We start from the raw sequence: 20,695 nt of genomic DNA, 5'->3' as shown, positions 1-20,695 counted from the left end.
CTGTCAAAAGCAAATGTGGAGAGAAAAAAGTTTTAAAGCTTGCTATTTCACAAAATGCTCTTTATCTGAGAGGGCCAGGCCTGTGTGCTGGTCAGCGGCCTTTTCTGAGATTTAAAACCCTGTAAATCAGCTTTTGTCTGAGTCACTGGAGGTGCCCACAGCTGCCCGCTGTCTCACTGTCGCACACAAAGCCCTGCGCATTTTGCCTTGCGGACAGTTCTGCTGCAGATGTGTGTGTGTGTGTGTATGTGTGTTTATCAGATATATTGAGTTTCTGTCTTTCTGAAAGACGCTCCGTCAAGGGATAAATATTGGCAAAGAAAATCTGAGACACAGGCTAGGGTGTGAGGACTCACCACAAAATTGGGATCCCATCCATCATTGCATGCAGAAAAATGATTCACACCTGCATTCCTTACCACTTGCACAATGAGCTGTTATTTGAATACACACAAGACGTAGGTTTCATATTACAGCTGTGTCTCTGTAATATATGCTGGAACCATAATGGCACTTCATCACACATTTCACAGCTTTTTTTTTTTCTTTTTTTTAAGAAGCAAAACAAAACAAAGAAAAGAAAACACGCACACACAGGCAGCGGGGAGAGTTACTGGATTCATCACTGACTTTACTTTGAGGTCTACCTGTTTGAAATATTAGAAGGCTGTCTGTCTTTGTTTGGCTACCTGGGTTATCAATGCGTGGTGTACGTAAGTAAGGCCCTCAAGATGGGTATTAGCTTATTCCTTCTCTCTCATTGTGCACCTCAGATATCATTTTCCATACATTACAGACATCAACTCTCTCCTTTCTGATAGCAACCCAGTCACTACGTCAGCCTCCTTGTGTGTGTAGACAGACAAGAGCGTCTGCCTTCAGGCTTTTTCATATGGATGGATACAGATGATCTTGTGTCCTTGCGTGAGTGCATTTTTGTCTGTGTGCAGTTCATTGTTTTGAAACCCACTGACACTTTGGTTGCATTTCACTTGGGGCATGTCAGGTAGTGTCGATGCTTGTGGCTCAGTGATATGTCATTGTGCTGTCACCACAGACCCACATTTGCATGAAATGAGCAGCATCTGGCTTTTTATTGCAGTCAATAAACCACCTGAAGGAGATTCGACTATCTCTGCTATGGTGTCGTCACTGTGCGTATTTGTTGGGTTAATAAACTATTTGAGTGAGATATGAATTTGTGGGTATGCAAAGGCAAATCTATAATCCTGGTTGCTTGGCATAAGATTACCTGAAAAATCTGCACATTGTGTTAAGACATGATTTTAGGATGCTGATGAATGTAAGCATGGGTGCATTCATAAATAAACAGAATTAACGTTGTTATCCTTCCTCGTATCTCTTTTTTTCTCTGTCACTTGAGTTTCTTCTTTCCTCCCTTCTTTCCTAGGCTTCGAGATTAATTTTTTTCTACCCAGCTATCAATCCTGAAATTCTCTCTCCCCTTTCTCTTCCTTCCTGTGCCACTTTATCTTTTGCACTTCTTCGTAATCCTCTTCTTCAACCTGATGTTTAATTAATGTCCCACCACAATGGCGACTCATCTGTATTCACACATGACATTATTTTTTTTCTCTTTTGTCAGAGCGTGTGTCTGGGCCAGGGACCCATACTGTGGTTGGGATCTGTTGCTGAAGAAATGCACCACCCTGGAGGAAAGTGTAAGAATGAGCCAGTGGGAGCAGAGCATCACCAAATGTCCGGTGAGCTCCCTCACGTCTACACCCTCCCCTCCTCATAAGTCACATGCTGGTTACCAAAGTTGGTAGAGAACACAATTATCTATACTAGGCCTACTACTCACTCTCCTCTCCACATGAATTTAATACTCACATTAATCTGTGCTCCTTGCCTCTGAAAGCTACTGCCTGCTCAGTATTCTCTTCATACACTCACCCCGCACAAGCAGCAGCCCCTAAAACCAGACTGAGAAACAGCTCCATGCCAGAGAAAGGCATCTTGTGGCTGAACAACTAGACTTTAAGGGAGCAGCATGTACAGCGGGAATGATCAAGAGCGCTGCCTCAATCATTCACCTCTGACTGCTGGTTCATTAGTAAAACAGCTCTGCCATTTATTTTAACGTGCACCAAATTTGGGAGCAGTGTTATGGGTTGGTAAGCTTATCAATGTCAGCATGGCTCTGCTTTTTTTTGTAAGTTTAACAGACATCTTTTTCAAGCCAGTCACAGTGGAGACTGCTGTGTGCCTCAGTACCCTTTCATGTGGCTTCATGTTAAGAGAAATATTTGGCGTTTAAGCTGCCAAGCACCCAGTGGCATCTGTCAGCAGAACTCTGGAAGAAAGTTGGCCAACACTGCATCCACATAGATATTCAGACATAAACACAGATACAGGCCATCTTGGATGTATATGTGCATAGACAGACACACACATATTTATTTGGCCAAGCCACTTGATGCAGCTTGTTTTTTATGCTGGAAACCATTTCAACATCTTCCCTGAAGTTACATTGAACAAGGAAAAACTTATATAACAGCTTTATAAGTGATGGTAGGAGAGAGCAGGCTTTGGGAGAGGGAGCAGGCTGACTGTTTGCACTTGTTTTCATGCTTAATGCTAAGCAAAGCTAACTGTGGCTATTGAATGAACAAATACGATAATGGTGTTGATTCCTTGCCAACTCTCAGTGTAAGGAAATATGTGCATTCTGCAAAAATTCAAAATGCAGACTCCGATCAAAGATAATATCCACGTTTCCAGCAGCAGTAAAGCCACTAATCCTTTATTTTTCATGTATTTTCAGGTCGCCACATACCGCTGCCCACACCACCAATGGAATATGTATTTACTCACTTAACTTTGGTCTAACCAGGTCCAATCCATTTAGTGCGATCGTGAATTATCTTCAGCAGTAATAACTTTGTATGCTGACAGAGAGAAATGGCCATACAATATGGGCTTTAAAGCCAGAACAGAAAATTGTCTGCTGGCTCCAGAAGAAATCATTAATATGATAAATAAGAACCTGTGTTTTATTGTATTTTATTTTTATTTTTTTTCACAGTTACAAGTTCACTCCCTATGACTCCAGTAACAGTTTGGAAAATGTTGGCTAACTACACGGTCTTTTTACTGCTAAGTGGAAGTGTGAAACCTGAGGCCAGTCAAGGCATTACACACTGAGACAAGTTGTTCAGGCAGATATATTTACTGTGGATATATTGATTTTTTGTATCAATCTCCAGTCAAAAAACAAGAATTGTTAAATTTTTGGTCTACGAGTATTTCTCTCCTTTCACACCCATAAAATATTTATTAATCCATGTATGTAGAGAAAAATACAGAGCAGAAATTGATAATGTTACATATGTGAACCTTATCAATTACATTTCAGCTTTAAATTTAAATTATTTAAACTATATGAAAGGAAAGTGATTTGCAGTAGGCTATCTCTTTGTGGTTTTCTGCTTTCAAGTAGCTCAAATGGTGTCTGCTTTAGCAAATCGCCCCTCATTTAGGCAAACAGCAGAGTTCAGTTGCCCATAGAGCGAAAGGCAGACGTTGTTTTTGCCCCTGTCAGAGCAGCTGATGATCATGCTCTTTCTTCTCCTCGTGTGAAAGCATTCTTTGCATCTGCAAATCACCCTGAAATGTAGCAGCAACGTGCCTCATATCATCTGTAGCATTTAGCTTGTGCACCCAGGACATCAGGCCTAATTCCTAGCCGCCATAATAGCGGAGCCTTCCTGTTTCATCCTGTTGTGCTTCGTATATCTGTTTATGAGGCCACTTTTATTTCCTCATATTTTTGTCTTTTCACTGTGTCCATTCACAGCATTCATTTGCCTTCTCTGAATCGCTGCTTTGTTGTTCTGGAATCTCATCATATCCCAGACAATTTTCGTATATCTTCCACATGTCTACAGCATATTTTTGTCCCCATAACTGCACAATTTAGATGTGCTATAAATGATGTAATGCAGTTATTTTTGCATCTGTTTGAAGGAAATTGATTTTGCATCTACCATAGCCGTGGGGTGCGTTTCCCAGAGCAACACATTCCTGAGAGCATCAGTCTAATGCAGCGAGCTGTTTCTGAGAAAAGCCATTACTCTCAAATGTTTTATTTTTGGCCCTTTGTGTTCCTAACAGATCCGTAATGTGACGGTCGATGGGGGCTTTGGTGCCTGGTCAGGCTGGTCCACATGTAGCCATAATGATGGCGGCAGTGCAGGGACCTGTTTGTGTCGCACACGAGCCTGTGATAACCCTGCACCTCAGTGTGGTGGCCACCAATGTCATGGGATCAATGTGGAGGTCGCCAACTGCTCAAGGTAATTTCTTCAGCGACCCACAACGAAACGTGTGGATCAGTGGTCTCCAAATATATGTGTTTATCTTCATATCTATATAGAGAGGTAATAAAAGATTAGTTAATTAATTTCCACACACGTACTCATTTGAAATCCACATGCAGTAAATTGTTCCGTGTTGCATACTCAGTATCAGTTATTTGAGCATAAGTGTTGATTGGTTATTGTTATTTCACTCTCTCAGCTGACAAGTTGTTGATTTTAACACTTGGAGTTAAAACTGATATGCTGCTGCTGTGCTGAAGACTGCTTACTGCCAACAGGGCACGGGAAGAAATCTTTGAAGCCAGATAAGCTTTGTGAGGCAAAAAAAGGGAAGCAACTAACTGTAATTTAACTATTCATTTATTTATCAGTTTTTTTAACAACCGTTTCATCTTTTTAGTCAAATAAATGTTTGAAAGTAATGAGTCATGCTTATCATAAGTTACCAGAACTGAAATTAAAGACATAAACTTATTTATTTTTACTGACTAAAAGTTAGAAAAACCCCTTAGATATGAAATTCTCAGTGAAACTGGGACAGGAAAAAAGCAGAGACAGATCTTCCGATCAATCAACGCCTTGTTTTGAGCTAATCACATGACCTCCCTGTTTAATTCGTTGCTCCAATACACACACATACTCATCTTTCTTTCATTTACAATTACAATAGTAATTTGCTGTACTCCTCACATGCAACTTTTACCCTTGATTTGGTATTAAAGTTGCATCATAGTGCAGTATCTGAAGGTCTTGCCTTCCTCTCCAATGAAGAAAGGATTCTTAGCCAGTGGACCAATATCATCTTCTTAGACTCTAGAGTACTACAGTATTTCTTAAATGTAGTTATATGTGTGTAATTAGATTAATATACACTCTTCAGCTCTGAAAAACAATGATATTGAGTCTTAAAGACTTAAAGACTATTCTCATAGTAACGTCAACTCCTGACATTCGTATAGCTAAATAATTAATATCTTTCAGCGGTAATGGTGTTGTTGAGATTTAATGATCTTCTGGCCTCCATGACTTTTCCATCAGTAGCTAAAGTTTGACGGATGTCTCACTTTGTGTCTCCATAGAAACGGAGCATGGACTCCCTGGACTGTATGGTCTCCCTGCAGCACCACCTGCGGCATCGGCTTCCAGGTCCGTCAGCGCTCCTGCAGCAACCCAACCCCTCGCCATGGAGGACGAGTGTGTGTGGGCCAGAACCGCGAAGAGAGGTATACACACTCACACACGTTTTGGCGCATATTCGTACATGTTTAAGCAGGTGCATGCTGCACGTCACTGTTTGAGTTTCAGTACGTGTAAAAGACAAGAAAAAAATGTATTTTACTCCATTATTTGCAACGAGCAGTGGGGAAGTATGACTTTCAATGTGACTTTTTCTGTTCTTTTTTTTTTCACACTTCTGTCCAACTTCATGACAGCCAATTAAGGAATGAGTGGGATAGGCCTGTGCTTGGGTAATTATCTGGCTTTCACACACAGACCATGTCTACATTTTGAAGCTTTGGAGGCTTTGGCGTAGAATAATCACCTTTTTAAAGATGTTTGTGTGGTTTCTAAGCAACCTTCAAGGCCTGAAAAAAATCTGTTTTTCAAGGAGAAAGAATGTGAAGCAGCACAATGACACATACAAAGCAGCTCAGGTAAAAAAAAAAAAAGGTCAGGATATAGTATTAAGTATTCTCACATTTTTGTCATCTGTTCGACTCAATTTATTCTGGTTATGTGAAACTTAGTTCAGTGTTTCCCAAATCAAAAAAGACCTGAGAGGAGCTTTGACAGCATCCATGGTGTTTGAAAATTAGACTATAGTTGGTATTTATCATTAGGGGCTCGATCTCTTACTGAATTATTAATTGAGGAAGGCATTCTTCCTTTGTGTCCTAAGTGTTGTCATTAACCAAGCGTATGCTTTTCATCCCAATCCTGCCATTAACCAGAAGTGGAAGCCAAAATCGTGAAAATAAATATAGTTCAAAAAGCAAGGGGGGGAAAAAGGGAAGGGAAATAAATTGTTACCAATCGTTACCACAGCAACAGAAACAGCATCGCGACGGAAAAGTAATTGGATACGGCCTTCAAGGATGAACCTTATATTACAAGCTTTTTCTCCTCCACTTGTCTCCACTTTTTCATTTCCTCTCTCCCTCCTCCATCCTCCCACCTTCTTTTTTCGTTACTCACTGATGGTCCTGGTGGAGCAGTCCTTGAGAAAAGGAGTTCTGTGGAAAATATATGGAATCACCAGCACAGCCCAGTTACTCACAAATCACACCAACAAAGAAACACAGACTCCCACCAAAGACCACAGGAGGCCAGAAGCTGGTTTTGCCACTCCTCTCTCAGAGCTTTAATCTCCTTTGTTTCATCTCCCCTTGCAGCTCTCAGTTCTTGCACGGTTCAGCTATTTAAAACACCTTGGGCCAGTTAGGGGCCAGCTGTGAGGACTGGAAAAGGAGCTTTGTAAGGAAGGAGTGAGAGAAGGGGAGTGTTTGTGTAAAGAGAAGTGTGTGTGTGTGTGTGTGTGTGTGTGTGTGAGAGAGAGAGAGAGAGAGAGAGAGAAAAGAAAAGAGCCAGACAAATGAACAGTATGGCATAAAGATAGAAAGCGAATGTGTTAACAGATGAATTATGCTGTGTCAGTTAGAGTCTGCCTGAGGGAGAAAAAGATGGAGATGCTAGAAAATTGTTGTGTGTGTTTGTATGTGTTCTCAGTATGAACATACACAGGTGTGTCAGGAATGCGTAGTCCTTTCGGCTTATCCCATGAGTTCAGGGTCACCACAGCAGATCATTGTCCACATGTTGATTTGGCACAGTTTTTACACCGGCTGAGCTACAGCTCTTCCTGACGCAATCCTCCCCAATTTCTACCGGACTTGGACCAGCACTGCACAGTTGGGGATGGGAATGGGCTGTTAAGGGTTCAGTGTCTTGCCCAGAGACACTTCGACTTATAGCCGTATCGAACCACTGACCCTGTGAGCCGTGGACGACTGCCTTTACCAGCTGAGCTGCAGCCGCCCCATCAGGAATGCGTAGTATGCGTGAGAATTTTAGAAAACTTCTCATTGGTTGTTTAACTATGTTCAAAAACACCCCATTCGCTGTTAATTGCAGATGTGAAAAAGGTTATAAGTCTTCTGGGCAAGAAAGTATAATACTCATGACATGAAAAGGACTTGCACTTTATCAGCTTTTGAACACTAAACGATTCTTTTATGTGGCACAGGCCTTATTTTAGAGGCGTTAGGTGTTGGCTGTAAGCCTGATCTAGCCTTGTTCTTCCCATGTTGCCTTTAGTGCACAAGCCTGATGTTCAACTATGCATGTATGCAGTATAGTGTGAGCTCAGATGTACCCATGCACATATTTACAAAAATAAAAAGATTCAAAAGCCAACATTACTCTTATGCATCTCTGATTGTTTGCAGCAGACAGAGCTTTTAAAGATAAAGCAAATGTTCGGAAACCAAAACCTGCGGGCTTAAATCTGGCTGGTTAATGGTAGCGTTTATGATCCTTCTGTCGGTGTTTCCTTCAGCACACTCACATTGTCCACACTGCTTACTCAGCCTATAGCAAGTAATTAGCAGTGTTTTAGTCTGATCAGCTGTGTGTTTTTAGAGAGGGGAGAAACGTGTAAGATAAGACAAATTGAAGCCACTGAATTGTCTGAAATGATTAAAGTGTGGATGATGATGATTTGGAAGCTCTAAATCTGCTTTGTATTGATTGCAGTAGTCTTTTATTGCGCTGTTCTGCAAGAAGGGGTAGTTTGTGTCTGCGTACAACATCACATGGATTAATATCTGTGCGTGTGTGTGTATATGTGTGTGTGTGTGTGTATTCTCTCAGGCATTTGCAGGATTGTAATCCATACTCTTCTTCACTTCTTCTCTACACTCCTCCTGCCCACTGTATCATCCCACAGATTAGTAGAAGTGGAAAACAATGCAGTGTTCTAAGGATTTTTACAACCAGGGTGCACAGAATGTAGCTTTTGATTTTCCATGAACAATAGCGAGGTATTTGGGAATAGAACAATGGAAATATCCGGTCTGAGCCTCATGAGTAAGGGTATAAAGTTAGAGCTATTTCAGCACAAGAACACTGAAAAAGTAGTCATGTGCCAAAACACAGCAAAGCAGCAATTAAAGCAATTTTATAGTTTGTGTAAAAATTATTAAATAAATTGTATGGCCCTAATAAGGCTGGCAATCAGATGTTGTTATTGTATAATGAAGACAGAGTAAGTATTTTAGACGTGGCAGTAATCCTGTCTTGTAAAACGATGTAATTAGAGATGATGCATGCATCTTTGTTGCTTTTTTAATCGGCTGTGTCAATGAATTATGCAAAGTGTAAATGCACGTTCATTATGACTTCAGATAGAATTTTCCAAGATGTATTTTTATGCAGAACTGGCCATTACAGCACGCACTCACATATACCACACATCTGTCTCTGGTGGTATGATTCACTCAGATGTTCAGACCCAGCGTGCACCCTGTTCTCTGCACTTCATTGCCACATCAAAAAGATATGTTGGGATTGTAAAAGTTTGTTTTAGCGGAGTTTACATGGTTTTGCAGACATCCCCTTCTTGTGGTAGGGACTCTTTGTAGCTACTTCATTTTAGATGCGAGGTTTCAAAAGTGCGGTGACATCCCCAGGGCCCTTCACATGCTGTATAATTGTAGTGCTATTTCAGATAAAGTAGCTATTCCATTTTCCACAGACAGCAATGAGGAAGACACTGCTGCATGATACAGTTGGTCCCAGTATGAGTGAAGGTCTGCTGGCAAAGTTTCCCAAGTTCGTCATGTTACCTTTCTCATTTGAGTGTGCAGCTATGGCACAAAATCCAGACAGTACTTCTAGATGTAACACTTTTTTAACATTAACCAAAGCTCAAGTGACTGTGTGTAATGAGAAAGGTGTTGTTCATAGAGACAACCCCACGGATAATTATCACCTATCTCTACAGCTCCCCACAGCTTAAGGAGTATTTTTAGCATCCTTTAGCCTATTATTATGGTCTTCAGGCTCGCAACTTTTTTCATTATTATTCTCAACAGTCCCCTCTGTAGCAACAGCAGACAGTTGTGTTTAGCCGAAAAGCTAAGATAAACCCACAGTAGACTATCTGCTGAGCACCAAACAGCAGCCCGTGAACCTATTGGAGCTTTCAGCAGCTGTGGTAGAGCCAGATATTTCCCTCAGGAGAAACCAAAACATATTCATCATGGCAGGAATGAATTTATACACGCGAAATAAAATAAACTGAAAAGAGTTCAGAACTTATGATTCATGTGTGCACTGTTTGTTCCAATGCACTAGACTTCTGGCTGTGTGACTATTTTACTTTTATGCTGGATGTGTGTGTTTGTTCTCTATTTGAACAAGAGATCCCGATCTCAATGAGTCTACGTGATTAAATAAAGAAACCTACTCATCCCCTGCGTTCATTGCTCTTTCTTCTCAGGTACTGTAATGAACACCTGCCCTGCCCGCCTCATGTCTACTGGTCGGCTTGGTCGGCATGGGAACGCTGCACTGTGCCTTGTGGCGGAGGTGTCCAGTCACGACGCAGAACCTGTGAAAATGGCAACGACTGTCCTGGCTGTGGTCAGGTGCGTAACACACAATGATCGCTCTCGCATGCACCATCATTCTGTCTGCCTTTCTTTAATTCTATTCACTATTCAGGATCTCAGGCTGAGCCATCTGATGTGATGAACAGCGAGTAGTGATGAAATTGGAACATCTAACACGACCAAATCCCCTGGCTATATTTAAACTGTGGCAGGAGCCATCAGATTTATTACCAAGACCTATTTAATACCACACACACACACACACACACACACACACACACACACACACACACACACACACACACACAGTAATCACTCTACATATGAGGCTTATATTCTGTCACAGAGCATTCTCTAAAGCATGGGTGATGCAAGAAGTGTTGAAATACAAGCATTCTCCTTGTTGACAGAATGATGTGATGCTTGTGTTATTTCTGGTACTGTTTTCCCACACAGACACACACACACACATGCACACACACCCTCATCTACAGTCTTGGTAAGAATAAGGCCGAATGAACATGATAGCTGCAGCTTCTCATGTCCCTCTTGGAAATGGATTAAAGAATATGGGTCAGGGCCTTGTGGATGCATGGGATCCTTGAAGTGTGTTTTTGTTTGTTCGTGGATTTTCCTTCTTCACAAATCTCGGATGGTTTATGGACAAAGCTGATCCTTAAACCTTTTTTTAAATGGTGGGTTTAGATTAGGGTTTTAGAATAAAGATCATAATCAGACTACACACACGCACAAACCGCATGTACCGCATCAATAATGTTGTACAGTACGTGCATGTATTTAAACATGTGCACACGATCTGTAGGCATGTGCAATAAACAATGGACACAGAGATACTGTGTGTAAAATTAAAGTGATGTTTGATGACATTTGTTTTCTGCAAAATACTAGAAAAGCATTAAATGACCCAAATCACATTTAGCAGAAAAAGCTCATCCTACAGGTTGTGTAATGGCCCGTTGTAAAGCCAAATAATACACTGCCATAATTATGAAACATCCCACATGAGGCCTTGCAACCTCAAGAGCATATCTGGTATGCGATAATTGCCCATGACACATTAGTAGCTGCAGAACACCCAAATGAAAAGACTGACCCTCCCATTAAGTATCAATTTAGAAGGCTCACCATAACATTTACTGTGATGTGTTCCTACCACACACACACACACACACTGCCAGGTGTTTTATTTCTGTCATTGCACAAGGGCCGTTATCCTCATAGTAGCATCCTGGGAATGCGGCATCATTCCTACAGGAACTCAGATCAGAAAAGGAACCCGGTGGCAAGCACGCAGGAATCTCAGTTCCTCATAACATCAGTTTCCAAGACTGAAAGGCTGTCTTTCACTGTCAGTACGTATAGACTTACTTTATTTGATTTATCTTCAGTTTGGAGAGCAAGCAAGGCCTGGCTGAAGAGGAGATGTTAAAGATTTTTTATTTGTGTCAGAAAAACAGACAGCCTAGTAGGAAGGAAGTGACACTCCAGTCAAAAGTTCATCTTATAGAAAACAAAAAACTTTCTGTCTCTTTCACCCGTTCCCTCTCCTTCTTTTTGACACTGCTCATTGTTTCTCATCGGCTTTCACCTTCCAATATCGCAGAACACACTCCAACACTTATATGAACACCCTCTCATTTATGGGAAAGACTTTATTTAGACTGAATGGCTTACTTGTAATATAGCTGCATATTTACTCAGACAAAAGACACAATTGCAGCACTTCTTTCAAGCTTAATGTCTAATGCCGCAGCTGGTACTGTAATGTAACAACAATGCACTTAAACCCCCTAAAAAGGTAAATATTTAAATTAATTACCTTCCAAATAAATTAATTATAAACTGTTCTAATTGAGAGAAATGAACTATTTTAATTTCATGACCAGCATCTTTGATGACTTGAGAAGAACAAGTGCTCCCAGGTGTTACACCATATGTTGTGACCCAACGTATTTTGATCCTTCACGCTAGAGTAAGTGCACTATGCATGCAAAACAGTCGTACTTTATTTAATTGAAATTCACTAAAAGTAGTATTAATTATTATTTCACAGTCTTGTTTTTGCTACTGCAGCTGCAGCACCAGCACCCCAGTTAGGAAAAACTGAGTCAGAGCAGGGTTAATGAATGTCACAGAGCCATGACAGTATATGTGGTGAAAGCCCTAAAACCCTTCAGCATGGCAGAATATCCCAGTTTTTCAGCCCCATCCCTATTGGTGCCTGTACAATATTGTATGCATGCGTGTGCATTCATGTTTACCTGTCAGCACTGATATCCCTGCAGTCATCAGTGATCAGGTCCAGGTGTTTGCCAGACACTAATCTGCAGCAATGAGCTTACATCTGCTCTGTGTTCTACAGCGATGTCAGGCAGGGAACTCACATGAAATACTAACTTTTGGAACTTGGTTGGCAAGTGTTCTCCGTAGACCTGAAGTTGGTGAGACCATCTCTTGCAGAACTGAAGGTGGTCAAAATTCAATGAACAAAAAAATCTAGTTAGTTAGTTCAGGTGAAGGACACTTCAGTTTAAACAAAGTCTCCACTCACTATCCAACCTTTCTACACTGAAAAAAAAAATGTTGCTGCATGCTTGATTTATGGACAAACTATCGAGCTGCTTTATTTCCATCAAACGTGCCCTTTTGTCGCCCTGTTTGTCATTGCATTGAGCCTCAGCAGCCTTGTCACCAGGGGATATATTTGGTCCTGAGGTGCTTGGTGCATCATTTTGCTGATGCAAAAAGCCACATGACTGCAACTTCATCAGTCTGATCCCTAGTCCACACAGCACTGCTCCATCTCTCTAGTTTCACTGCATCTGCATTACAGTTTTGAAACCCCCTGAGGAGCTGGTGAAATCTGGGCTGGAAATAAACAAGCAAGGCTCTGGTGGCCCAGCTGTGAATTGCTGTGCAGAACCACAAGTACAGTATTTACTGGAAATTCCCTCTATCTATCTATTCCCTCTATCTATCCACCCATTCATCCATCTACCTAAACTTCATCTCCTGTCTAATGAATTAAAAACTTTGCTAAATAAGAAGAAGTCAGCAAATGTTTTAATAAACTGGAAGAAAACCAAACACTGAAGAAGTTATTCATTATAGTTTAAGTATACTGAGTAATAAGTTTATTTTTTTTAAAAAGGAAATTTCATGTTGAAATGTTCTGTACTAAAAATGTCACTATACCAACCCATTTAATACAGTTCAAACTATTTATTAAACCTGAGTTTTTGCGACTGTGAATAAAATGTGAAAGAGAAGCTGATTTTCTGGCATTGCAAAGCAGTAATTTACTAAAAACAAAAAGACAGATTTGTCCAATCATACCAAAAAATGCAATAACTTAACATTGTTAGTCTTTCTTGTAAACTTGAAACACTGTAACGTGCATAAAGAATTTCCAAGCAATAGGTTCAGAAGATCTCGAGGAGCTGGTTGTTTGAAATATAATCATGGAATTCTACTGTAAAAGAGATTATAATGTGTTAATCAGGCAGCGCTCATTCAGTCCTTCAGATCAATATCTCAGAGACCCAAGTACAGCAGATAAAAACAAACATGACCAGACAAGGGCAAATGCATCACTAACAGTAGTGAACATCAATACAGTAAATAGATAGGAAGTGGAACTAGAGCTCCAATTAGTTACATCTATAAGCACATTTTTCATGTTCTGGACTATTATCAGGGCCTCTAGTCCTTATATCTAGAGCTGGATGCATGGTTAAATGCTGAGTAGTCTGCCTGTGCAGGCTAGTTTTTTTATTTTTTATTATTTATTTTCTCTCTCTGATTATTATTATGAGGTGCTTAGTTATAAATAATGCACAGCAAAATAATGAAAAGTATGCAATGGTTAAAAAAATACATTTACCACTAGTACATATTGTAAAATGCATGAAAGAGAACTTTAAACTACATTGACCAAAGGTAAAGGAACAATATATAGCACACTGATATTCTCTTTTAATTCCTAGTACACATGAAAGAAGACTTGCTTTGCTTTGAGATTTTCTTTTTTTATAGGAGTCCATCATTCGCAGTGGTATATAATACTTTATACAGAAAAGTACAAATATCTCTCCCATCCAAGGATGAAAATGGTGTATTCTTTTCCACTGAACTGCATGTCTTCACTCTCAGTGTTACAAATGTCAAATATGGGCCATGCAGAAGTGATGGCACACAGAGCTGCTTAATAATATTGAGAGCAGTTCTTTTTACGTGCAAGGAGTTGAGTTGGGCAGCTGGGCCGTGAAATGAAAGTTAAGTACTCAGTGTTTGTGTGGGCAGACTGATGGGTGAGCACACTTGTGTATTTTTGTATGGTTAAGTGTCAGCATATGCATGTGTGCTTGTACGTATGTGCACTGATGTGTAGCAAAGAGGCCTGCTCCTGGCTGACAGCAGGCTTCATTATGGAGTCAGACTGGTGGGGAGACACAGAGAGAAAGAGAGAGGAGTCGGTGTTTGACAAAGTGTGTTTTGGTCGGCAGTGCTAATTGAACTGATGTGTCATGGAGACTTGAGGAACATTAGGCCTTCGTCTCTGCAGACTCCACCACAATAGAGATGTAGACGCTGCAGAGTACAAGTCACTCTTAAATCTCTAAAATTGACTTAAAAGTTGGGGTAGTAGTGTGCATGTGTAGACATCCGTGTCTACACCAGCACACTCGCTTTCTTCTCCCTCGCACATTTTTTCTCACACGCACAAACAGCTCCCCAAGTCCAATGAGAAGTATAATGAGTGTAATGATGGTAGGAGGCTCGAGAGACACGACTCCTTATTATTCACCTCCCACAGCTGGCCAGACACCATAGAGAGCCCTTTGTACGTACACACACATACACACCAATTCTCTCCTCCACATACACAAAAGTAAAGACATACAGTGAATTTCACCATCCACTCCACATTCATACAGTCTGCTATAAAAAATGGCGAGAGGCTGAGGCTGACACACTCTCTGTCTCCTTCCTTCTCAGCTGGCATGCCCCCAGCCTAAGAAATACACAGGAAGGTCTACGGATGGAGACTGGATGACTAAGCAGCTTCCAGGATAACATGCAAACACACTAAAACCAGTGGCATAGTGCCGGCCTTGTGTTGGTCTCTCACTGTACAGTCAACGGTACACATGCACACACACTGTAAAACATGCACACGCTAACAGCTGGACCATCACTTCCACGCTGACCAACCAGGCAGCTTGTTTGTGTGGGACAGTTATGGTGAGATCAGGTGTCCTCCCATCCCTTTCTCCTGAGCTCCAGCCAGAAACACATTAAAGCGTTGCCCGTCTCAGAGCAGCTGCCTGTTAAAGGTGTTGTGCAGCATAAAATCACAGCCCTCCATTTGCCCATAATGCATATCACTGCTCTCACCAGGGGGGGGGGGGGCACGGATATGAGTCGAAACCAGCAGACTAATTGAATCCAATTTTGTGTTCCACATGCCACTTGTCACGGTCGACTGCTTTCCGCCATGTTTTCACTTTAACTTAATTTCTCTGAAATTGAGATGTGAAAGGCTGAGTGAAGAGTGCAGGAAACTTTTTGGTATTTTTTGTTTGTATTTGGGTTTTTTTTTTGTTTGTTTTGTTTTTTTTTAGTTTTATTACTTGGTGTTATTAGCTCAACATATCAACTGGAAAGAATGAGATGAAACATTTATATAGCTCATATTGCTCAGCTTCTTTTGCGTAAAAGGTTAATTTTAATATGGCTCCTTCTGTTTCACACAGCCACTCGTACATGGCTAACATGTAATGTACCTAAGATGACCTGTTCACTGCCCTTTCTCAGTGAATGTTATTTGAATGGTGTTATTTGCTTTTGCTTGTGGGTGCATGTGTGTGTTTGGATTATGGGTTTTATGGGCAGAGCTGAACTGATGTTTATTTCACATCCTTAGGTCCATTTTTTAATGCATTATTCAAAACATGTAATAAAAAAATGCCACTCTTAAAGCAGGAGGGACTGCTTTGGTATTATATACCAGATTTAGTATTCACATGTGCAGCTACTATAACACTGCTCTTTTTATTGCCATAAAATGCAATAAACCTCCTTCACTGTCCTTCAACTGGTTGGCTGTAATATTGTCTACACCAGAAGTTGTTTTTTTCTGCACATTATGGAGTTGCAGGTGGTGGAGGGTTCATACTAGGGACCCATTTTATACAGCCAGTCTATTAACGTAGAAACGGGCATAATTGTTATTATGGCTATTACTCAACTGTGTTTATATTTTTTTTTAAAAGTCAGCCATTCAAATGAACATTTTCAGCCAACACACAGTCACACACCTACTCCCATCCACACAAATTAATTAGTAGGCTAAAGAATATGATTAAGCATTGTAATAGATGACTTGGAGATGTGATCTGCTCTGTTTCAGGTAGTCTGTGGGCGGTTTTGGTTTAAACTTTTCCACATTTCTTTTCTCGTACTGTTGTCTTTTTTTCTTGATTTTTGTTTTAGATTCATGAATGTATCAAACAAGGTTTGAAATTATTTTTGTGTCACAGAGCTTAGTATAGCTTTGCCTCGGGTGGTCTATTATAGTTGCATGTTTGCAGGCATCTATTTTATTTTACTGTTCACAAAAAAAAAAAACCCTCATTCTAATTTCAAAGCCTAGATTCACAAGATTCACTGTAGGTGTCCTTACTTTAGGGCCCTATATCTCTGCAGCCACAAAGCAAACGTTGCTCCAGATGCAGTTTTTTTATTTAAAAAAATTCTTAGCCCAAATCTTTTTCCTTTTTTTTCTTTTTAATGCCTGTTTTGCAAATTCCCTGGCACCAAAACAAAGCAGCTTGCACTGGTGTAGGAGAAGAGGCACAGCTTAGGTAGTGTTTATGCTGATTAGTTAACGTTGATGATCATGTTTCCATGGCATTAGTTGGCACTGGCACACACACACACACACACACACACACATACTGTATACAGAAACTACTTCTTCTAAAGTCAACTTTCAGTTATGTCAAGTGTGGTCATTTTTTGAGTTTTTTCATCAACTTCAAAATATTATACCAAATGTTTCAAAATAATTTTTTATCTTTTCAACAAAAATGACCAACTATCATCCTAATAAGTGTAAGCTTTAAGTGTGATAACATAACCACTGCCAACAACTTGTAGAACATTGGAGCCTTTCTGTGTAGCTGATTAAATGCATGTGTTCATCAGACAGCAGCAGAAATTATAGTGTGTGCTTTATCTCTAATTCGACACAGGGGTTGTGTGTATTTTTTCCATAGCAGTGTGATTCCATTATTTTTTAAATATCTTTGCGGACAGTGACAGGATTGGTCAAGTAAATAACAGCAAAGTCAAACTTTTATGTCACTTCAAAAAGATTATTAAAACGAGTTTCCTATTTTTCTAGTAAACATTATCTTATAGTTAAAAATACTGGTTGGAGAAAGTGTTTTTCAGTCGAGCAGAATCCTACACAGGTTCTACCCATACAAAAATTTCAACATCAACCTTTCAAATATCTGAAGTTATCTTTAAATCAGTCTCGGACTTAACCTGTTAATACTGAGCCTAATACTGAGCCACCATTCAAAAAGTCAGCAAAGGATAAAGCTCAGGGAGTAAAGGTGCAATACACCAAGAGGAAATGCATCATAAAACAAATATATGTGACAAACAAATATGGTGATAGTGCATGCAGTGGCAAAAGCAACCTCCATAAATTCACATTCACTTGTTCCCTGTAGTTGTTCAGAGTCCAATCCATGATGCTGTACCTCTCCAAAATGTGCACTGCATATTTGTTAGTTTAAATATATGACAACTATGTTTAAGGATTTTTATATCCCATCTATAACTGATAGTTTGCTGTCACACTCACATATGTTTATTGTACTTAACATAAAGACATAAATGAGTGCTTTTAAATATGCACATGTTACTTAAGCTAAGCACAGAAGATAATCCAGCAGCTGCTGAACCAGCAGTACACATCAGCCCCTTGTTTTGCTCCTTCACTTGCTACTTTTAAAGGGGATTAGCTGCTTGGTCATTATTGAAACGTGCCCCAGCTCCACCTGCTTATAATGCATCCCTACTAATACTAATGTATTCCACCTGGGGTTGTGGCTGACTGTGCCCTGTATATGTACACCAACGTCCATGGTCATTAAATTGCAAAAGGATCATTGGACACAGGCTTGGCCAGAAGTTTAGACTTGTTTCACTCTAATTATTTAGGAAAGTAGAGCATTTAATACAGGCCTGTTCATTTAGAACTGCAGACAGTACTACTAATATACATATCTCATGGATCCATAATGTGAAGCAGTAAACATCCCCCATTTAAACACAGTTTTTACAAGCTGAAGTTCCAGTGCATTGATTTTCATCCAAGCATCTCGACAAGCTGCTGATCTTTTGATGTCAGTTGAGTCTGTTCAGGCTTCTTCAGCTGTGGATACCTTCAGAGACCTTGAATGAGGTCTTGCTTAAAACCCAGTAATTATCTCCTTAGCCCTTTGCATCGACACTAATCCTCAGAGAGTACAGGGAGAAACGTTTACCACACAAGCCTCGTTAAATATTTACCATGTTTGGCCACCATCGACAGCTCGCACAACAAACACCCACAGATCATTTGCCTTCCAACCTTTGCATGTCATGTGTGGCTTGTCACTGTAGCTGGTGGAGAGACTCTGAGGTAGACTTTTCTCTTTTTCTCCTCTTTTGTTATTGGCTGATAATCACACATGGGCTGGTCTGTGATGCGTAATGATGTTAAATATTAATGTCTGGAGATGATTACTGCGCGAGATGGAGAAAGGCAGGAAGTGCGGTGGAGGTGACACCCTCATTTATCACAGGGCTCTAACAGAATCTAAATCCTCCCTGTGTTTTTAACCTTGGTACCTTGGGGGAAGAGAGACAGAGAGAGCAAGGGAGTGGAGGAGATAGAAAGGATGGTGGATAGGGAGAGACAGAGATGAAAGAGAGATACAGAGCGAAAAAACGAAATAAGGGGAGGAGGAAACAGAGCTGTCACAAAGCGATGTGTAAGTACAGTGTGTGAAAAAGAAGGGGAAAGAAATCTATTGATAGATAGATGGATGGATGGATGGAAAGCGAGACCAAAAGAGACCATAAAAGATGCGGCAGGCTGGAGAAAAATACACCTGAATTCTATATAATGTATAGTGCTCCTCTCCTCAGCTGACCTGTCAGCCTATGCCGTGTGACAGGCTGACGGATGTGCAGAAAGGAACTCTTATCTTATTTTGTCAAGGTCTGCCAGTCACTCAAGGCTTATTCAGTATAAATAAACAAGTGGTAAGGAAAATGGCAGCCGTCTCACCATCTCTGCCGTAGTGTAATTTTCTCTAGATGTATCAATACCTCTACCTCTTTATTTATTTAGCTGGGCATCAAATGGGGCCAGACTCCCCCTATTACCCACCTATTATCTTCTTGAATCAAATCATCCAATATAGAACCACTGAATAAGCATAATCTTTTTCGAGCAGTACTCCGAATGGAGGGTAAATATATATTCTATGTAAATAAATAAATATATATATAAATATCTGCAGCTTTGCTCAATAAGACTCACATATCATACTGTTAGAGCTTCAATGCTGTGTTTTTTATTTTTACTGCTTCCAAACTCAGATGCAGATAGCAGAGAGCGTTGCCATCATTGCCTTCTCTTTTCACTCCCTTACACTGCCACTCTCTCTATCAACTTCTTTGGGTCTCTGCCATCATCCTCCTCTCTCCCCTCCTCCTTCCTTTCCCCTTGGTTATAAATTAAAGTTGATCAATGACCTTTTCTGCTTGGCTTGTTTGCCTCTTGCCATGTTCAGCAAGTGGTCTAATGGGAATGTATCCTTAGTCAGTGCATGTTGGCACAGTGACAGGCTATGATGAGGCTAGACAAACATGGCTGCGTTGGGTTTGAAAGGGTTTTTTAGGGGTAGATAAGTGATACTGGTTCCAGACAGTACAATATAGCACACCAGGCAGAACTGGAATCAGACGGCTTTCAAGGATGAGCACTGATGAACGCTTTGAAAGGGCTGTTTATTTACTCATAATATAAGCTGATAAATTTCATATTAGTCACTGCTATGAATTTTGAAAAGCCATTGTTCTGTCCATTATTATACTTGGGAATTACACCAGACATTTCTGTCTGAGCTTGTCATGCCTAATTATTGCCTTAGTGATTGTTATTATAGCTTCCTACGCTAAACACGACAGATTTTCCTGCTTGCAAATGTGCTTGGCATGACAGAAAACTCAAGGTTAACTGCTGTGAAATGTTCCCCTCTGTGCGATTGCAGGAGTATCAGTCTTGCAACACGCTGCCGTGCCCCGACCTGAAGAAGACCACACCCTGGACTCCGTGGACACCGGTCAACATCTCGGACAACGGCGGGCACTATGAGCAGCGTTTCCGCTACACTTGTAAAGCTCGCATCCCAGATCCCAGTCTGCTAGAAGTGGGCAGGCAAAGGATCGAGATGCGCTACTGCTCCAGCGACGGATCCACTGGCTGCTCCACTGACGGTGAGTACAGAGACGAGACAGATGGTCTTTTTTTCAGTTATCTCGGCCTGTGGATATTTCTGTTATCTCACTCCAGTGCTCTTTGTGTCTTTGAAGGCTAATTATTGGCATCTTTGCCTAAAGCCAATCCTCCTTAATGTGTGTCTGTTGTTT

At 40.6% G+C, this 20,695-nt stretch overlaps 1 protein-coding gene across 2 annotated transcripts in view; it reads left to right on the top strand.

Annotated features, from left to right (window-relative positions):
* sema5a (sema domain, seven thrombospondin repeats (type 1 and type 1-like), transmembrane domain (TM) and short cytoplasmic domain, (semaphorin) 5A) overlaps positions 1–20,695 on the top strand; it is a 111,076-nt gene that overhangs the window by 69,873 nt on the left and 20,508 nt on the right. For both annotated transcript variants that reach the window (XR_010911745.1, XM_067486576.1), the window contains exons 12-16: positions 1,607–1,724; positions 4,138–4,319; positions 5,423–5,566; positions 9,844–9,991; positions 20,317–20,542. Coding sequence is in view for 1 of the 2 variants with exons in the window: in XM_067486576.1 (XP_067342677.1) it covers positions 1,607–1,724; positions 4,138–4,319; positions 5,423–5,566; positions 9,844–9,991; positions 20,317–20,542 (818 nt within the window). In the remaining variant the exon portion in view is untranslated. The remainder of the gene's footprint in view (positions 1–1,606; positions 1,725–4,137; positions 4,320–5,422; positions 5,567–9,843; positions 9,992–20,316; positions 20,543–20,695) is intronic.

The sequence above is a fragment of the Channa argus genome, chromosome 19 (genome assembly GCF_033026475.1).
Source record: "Channa argus isolate prfri chromosome 19, Channa argus male v1.0, whole genome shotgun sequence".
Classification (NCBI taxonomy): Eukaryota; Metazoa; Chordata; class Actinopteri; order Anabantiformes; family Channidae; genus Channa; species Channa argus.
Note: the sequence above shows the minus strand (reverse complement) of the source record. Positions and strands in the feature narration are given on the sequence as shown.